At 34.0% G+C, this 5,929-nt stretch overlaps 1 protein-coding gene across 2 annotated transcripts; it reads left to right on the top strand.

The window, feature by feature from the left end:
- Window positions 1-1,542: 1,542 nt before the first annotated feature.
- On the top strand, window positions 1,543-5,212 carry LOC107922187 (DEAD-box ATP-dependent RNA helicase 37). Of its 2 annotated transcripts, XM_016852081.2 has the most exons (7): window positions 1,543-1,811; window positions 1,958-2,843; window positions 2,924-3,007; window positions 3,509-3,751; window positions 3,912-4,079; window positions 4,280-4,393; window positions 4,646-5,212. In XM_016852081.2, the coding sequence occupies exons 2-7, from the start codon at window positions 2,085-2,087 to the stop codon at window positions 5,135-5,137; spliced, it is 1,860 nt and encodes a 619-aa protein (XP_016707570.2). In that variant the 5' UTR covers window positions 1,543-1,811; window positions 1,958-2,084; the 3' UTR covers window positions 5,138-5,212. The 2 variants fall into 2 exon arrangements, with proteins under 2 accessions (XP_016707570.2, XP_040943532.1); XM_041087598.1 differs by having other exon boundaries at window positions 1,543-2,843.
- The last annotated feature ends 717 nt before the right edge of the window (window positions 5,213-5,929 follow it).

The following is a 5,929-nucleotide window of genomic DNA, read 5'->3' as shown; positions in this document are numbered from 1 at the left end:
AAAAACAGACAATCGAAATTGTTAAATGGGCATTTAATAGGGCAAAAGCATGTCTTGTAGAACGTGTTTTAGGGGAAAGCACATCCTTCTTAATTAACAATTTTGGATTTTTTTTTAAGATAGTGTTTGGAAAGTCACCTAGTAATTAGATTTTAATGTAACTGTTTATGATTGCACATCTGTGGCATGTTTGGACAACCATTGTAATTGAAACACCTCAATTACACTCTATAATTCTTAAGTGGTTGAGAATTGAGGTAATTACGAGGGGAATTACAAGCAAATACCAATTACCCTACTGCTTTCCCAAACACCCATACATGCTTTAAGAAATTGTTTTTTTACACATTCACAAAAGCTATTTTTATACAATAATAATATATTTTAATTTTAGATGTATATTTTAATTTTAAAATATAATTATATAATAATTGTAAGATAATATATTACTTTTTAAAAAAAATTATATTTTTGTTATTCAACACATCAAGCTGAAATATTTCGCACTATTTTTAACCTAATAACAAATTAGATATATAAATACTATATTATAAATTCTATATTATTTTTGCATCCACGTATAATTTACATAAATGTTATAAAAACTATTGAAATTTTATAAAATTTTTTAAAGTTATATTATAAATAAAAAAGTTTTTTAAACCATGTGAAATAATACGATACTATTTGAGAGAATGAAGCTAAACACAAGTACCAACTGCAGCTTGTGAACTCTTTAATTTGAGACATGCACAACTTCAAAATGTAGTTAAGAGGACATTTGTTGTTTTAGAAAAAGATTTCCCACGTTAACACCACTACTTAGTATAGTTTAAAAGAGATTGGATCGTGTTAACATGTCGCATACGTCATACATTCATTTGTAGGTGAAATTAAGATGATTCATAATTTGAAAAGTACATGGAGAAGAAGATCTTGATGATATTAATGATACAAATTCATATTCAGGTTTAGATGATGAAAAAATTGCCCTATAACCCAACAAATATAGAATGCTAGAGTAAGTAAATAAAATTGCATACGATATTTATTTGTCATATTGTTGATTACTTTCTCGCACTCATATATATTATATATGATGATTTGGACTAACATATCACATACAATGCCTTTTGTTACTTGTTTACTTTTTTTTTTCTCATTTTTTAGAATAGTTAATATTGTCAAAAAAATAATAATTTATATAATTGTGTAATTATAATTTTTAATATCAAGCAAATAAATAAAACAATTAAAAATGTTTGATACAAATACAAATTCAAAAATTATGAAAAGAAGAGTATGAAGTTTTGTGTAATTGAAAATGTTAAAAAAAAGGGTTAATGGTTTAATTATTTTAAAAATTAATTAATGCGGCAGTTTAATTCTTAAATAAGATTTATATAATTAGAAATGAACTTAAAAACACATTTTATTATTATTATTAATATCCCATAATTAAAAAGATAAAAAAAATAATATCCATAATTAAACACAAATTTAAGACGCCGTTACCCGTTGGTAGGATCTTTTAATTATGACGCAAGCCCCAAATTGTACGGTCACCAAACAACCTTCTGTAGATTTTTTCTCACACTCTCTCGTTTCTTAGATTTTTAGCTCAACGCCAACACCAAAAGCGAAAGAAAAATCAAAGAAAATAAAAGACCAGAAAAGACCAAAAAGAAGAGGTTTTAATCTGATTTTTTTCTTCTTCTTTAAATCCATAAAGCAAACAACACTATAAAAAATCGAGGTACCCCCATTTTCTCAGCTTCCTACCCCATCTTGCTAAAAGAAATTTCAACAAGGTTTCTGCTCTTTCTCATCTGTTTCTTGTGGGATTTGTTTTGATTTTTTTCTTTTTCTTTTTGCTTGATTATTTTCTTACTTTTTCTCCAGAAATTTTTTTGTTGATTGTCATTTGTTGACTTTTGATTGCATTCTCATTGATAAGGTCTGATCTACAAGGAGGAGGAGATAAGAAGGCTTTTTTTTTGGAGGATTTTGGGTTTTTCTTTTGTGGTTGAATTAGGTGTTTGTTAGTTTTTTTTTTTGTTTTTTTTTCTTAGGGTTGGGAAAATATGACAACTTCATGGGCAGATTCTGTAGCAAACTCTGCATCTGAAACTGTAGTTTCAGACAACAATTCCTTACGTCGTCCAACTCGGTCCACTTATGTCCCGCCCCACCTTCGTAACCGTCCATCTTCCGACACACATAACCTTTCAGGACCGGTTACTGAGAGGACAAGTTTTAATGGTACCACCGGCGTGTCCCAATGGTCCCGGCCAAGCATTGGGGGCGGTGGCGGCGGGACTAAGCCCGAAATAGGGCGTCAGGGTCAGGTATATGGCTCTTCTGGACGTGGTGGTGGTGGTTGGAACAATAGAAGTGGTGGTTGGAATAGGAGAGAAAGGGAAGTAAATCCATTTGATGATAATGATGAAGCTGATGTTAAGGACCAAGCATGTGGTGAACAAGAGAATTCGGGGATCAATTTCGATGCTTACGAGGACATTCCGGTGGAAATTAGTGGTGAAAATGTGCCACCGCCTGTAAATACATTTGTTGATATAGATTTAGGGGAGCTTTTGAATCAAAACATTAGGAGATGCAAGTATGTGAAACCGACTCCAGTTCAACGACACGCTATCCCTATAGTATTAGGAGGTAGAGATTTAATGGCTTGTGCTCAAACAGGGTCTGGGAAGACAGCTGCTTTCTGCTTTCCAATTATTAGTGGAATTATGCGGGAACAGTATGTACAGAGACCGCGTGTAGCACGAACTGTTTACCCTCTTGCTCTCATTTTATCTCCCACAAGGGAGCTTTCTTGTCAAGTAAGATTCTTATTCTTTAGAACATTTGATGTTTTAGAATGGTGCTATGTGTTCTTTATTCTGATAATATTAAATTTCAGATACACGACGAGGCTAAAAAATTCTCATATCAAACTGGTGTCAAGGTTGTAGTTGCCTACGGAGGGGCACCAATTACCCAACAGGTTATTATCGCATCGAATTAAGTTTTGAATATCAATTTCCTTTTATGTTATATTTGGTTTCAGGATTCTTTACAAAATTTATGTTTTATTTATTATCAATGCAACAAGCAGAAAGGAAAGTCTATGTATTCATAGGAGAAACAATGGTGCAGAGAGATGACTGATTTTGACTCGATATTTCTGTCTAATTTCAAACAGTATTATCCTCATTGAGTGAGAGTGTGAAAGGGGGGGGGTCTGTTGTGTTTCATAAGCTATTAGATATATTCTCCATGGAATATATGGTTAGGTTGAATTGTGCTAATATGTATACTAGCTTGTTTAGATTAACTATTAAGTAAACTCATTTTATGCTCCGTATCAAATTCTGTTGCCTGGCATTTCTCTTTTTGTTCTTATGTGACCCTTTTTTTCTCTTTCTAAATCTGTAATGATTAGATGGTTTATCAGTCTCCTTGCAAAACCCTACTTCTGAATAATAATGCTTTGTTCTATACTTAGTTGCGAGAGCTGGAGAGAGGAGTTGATATTCTAGTGGCAACTCCAGGGCGATTGGTTGATTTGCTAGAGAGGGCTAGAGTATCATTGCAGATGATAAGATACTTAGCGCTCGATGAGGCAGATCGTATGCTTGATATGGGTTTCGAGCCACAAATCAGGAAGATAGTGGAACAAATGGACATGCCTAATCGGGGTGTGCGACAGACAATGTTGTTTAGTGCCACCTTTCCAAGAGAGATACAGGTTGGTTATAACTATTAAATATAGTTTCTCTGTATTATAGCTGGTTTTCTTGACGTATTTTTGTCAAGTTTTGCATTGGAATTTAACTTAGTGCTGGTTTGAATTATTTTTGTTATCTCTATATATGTTTGAATTCTTTTGTTAATCGGTGATTGTGCAGAGACTTGCATCTGATTTTCTTGCAAATTACATATTCTTGGCTGTTGGGAGGGTTGGTTCTAGCACGGATTTGATTGTTCAAAGGGTTGAATTTGTTCAAGAGTCTGATAAAAGAAGTCATCTCATGGATCTTCTGCATGCACAAAGGGAAAATGGAGCTCATGGAAAGGTAATGTGAGACCATCAGAAATGGGCTTGCTTATTGAAGTTCCTTTAACGATATACATTGGATTGGAGTTAATTACTGTATATATATGTTGTGATAAATATTTACCATTCAGGGTGCTAATTCTGGTATCTAGTCTCACTGAATCTATAGGTCTGAGATAATTGGTAGTTGTTGATCCGTGTATGTCTTTTACTTCTCAGCAAGCTTTGACATTAGTTTTTGTGGAGACAAAAAAAGGAGCTGACTCATTGGAACATTGGTTGTGCATGAATGGATTCCCAGCAACCACTATCCACGGTGATAGGACTCAACAGGTAATTGTTAGGAAATATGTTGCTCGATATGATAATTTATCTTAATGCTCTTTTGCCTATATTATATGCTAGTTTCTTTTATTCTATTGAGCATTACTGTCTTCAAGGTGACTTCTTGTGTCTGATTAAGTCTGGTTTTGGAAGTTGCACTACGTCCTAGTAGAGCGGGGTTTTTAGTTGAAAGCTGGTCTGAGATGTGTTGCAATGTACGTGCTGAATGCCTGTATAAATGCATGGTTTGTTTTTATGCAGGAAAGGGAACTAGCATTGAGATCTTTCAAGAGCGGAAAGACCCCAATTTTAGTGGCAACAGATGTGGCTGCTCGTGGTCTTGATATACCCCATGTAGCTCACGTGGTCAACTTTGATCTCCCTAATGACATTGATGATTACGTCCATCGGATTGGAAGGACAGGGCGTGCCGGTAAAACAGGATTGGCAACAGCTTTCTTTAACGAAGGCAATTTGTCAATGGCAAGGCCGCTAGCTGAGCTAATGCAAGAAGCAAATCAAGAGGTACCTGCATGGCTCACCCGATATGCATCCCGGGCTCCTTATGGTGGTAATAAAAACCGACGATATGGAGGAGGAGGAGGGCGTTTTGGTGGGCGTGATTTCAGAAGGGAGGGTTCAGTCGGTAGGAACCTAGATCACTACGGCGGAGGTAATAGTGGCACTGCATACGGAGTTCCCGGGAATTATGGTGGAGGATATGCTCCGGGGATGACAAGTGCTTGGGATTAGATCCCACTTTATACTGGATTATATATTTTGTATTTCGCTGAGTATATATATTTGTCGTCAGATTTTCAAGGATCATTCTCTGTTTTTCAGTATTTAGCATTTGCATCAATCTGGGTTCTAACATAGGGGGTTGTGTAGAGGGCTGTAGGCTGGTGACATAGGAAACTGACCATTTAGCCTGTCCACTGAACACTGATATATCGAAAATTAACCACTTAGGCTTGGGTCCTTTTGGCACCATATATATCCTAGCCAGAACATTTATATCTTCTTTAACATGAATATGATTATAAAACAAGCATTTTACAAAACACAAATAGCTCTTTTGGATTTTGGGTGCAAACTGTGTGTTCAAAATTATTGAAGATCTTATAACAAATTATGTAATCATATGAATTGATACTTCTGCTCTTAATTTCATACAAAGTTCCACATTTGCTACTTTAAATGATGACTTGAAGTTAGCCCACTAAACAATTTTACAGCACGTTTGGTTTGCTCTATTAGAATAGAGGCGTAATAGCAAATCAATTGTTTGGTTGAATGTAATGGAATAGAGGCGTAATAGCATAATGTAAAAAACTAAAATGATTAGAATACCTTTAGCATAAATTTGTTTGGGTAAATGATTATTGTTATTGTTATTTAAATTTTAATAAGATTATTAATATCAATAATAAATAATTTAATCATATTTTAACATAATTATTATTAAATATATTATAATTAAAATATATAATTTAATAAAATTCTTAATAATCAATATTCTTATATGAATTTACTCAAATCATA

Source organism: Gossypium hirsutum, chromosome D01 (genome assembly GCF_007990345.1).
Source record: "Gossypium hirsutum isolate 1008001.06 chromosome D01, Gossypium_hirsutum_v2.1, whole genome shotgun sequence".
NCBI classification, from domain to species: Eukaryota; Viridiplantae; Streptophyta; class Magnoliopsida; order Malvales; family Malvaceae; genus Gossypium; species Gossypium hirsutum.
Note: the sequence above shows the minus strand (reverse complement) of the source record. Positions and strands in the feature narration are given on the sequence as shown.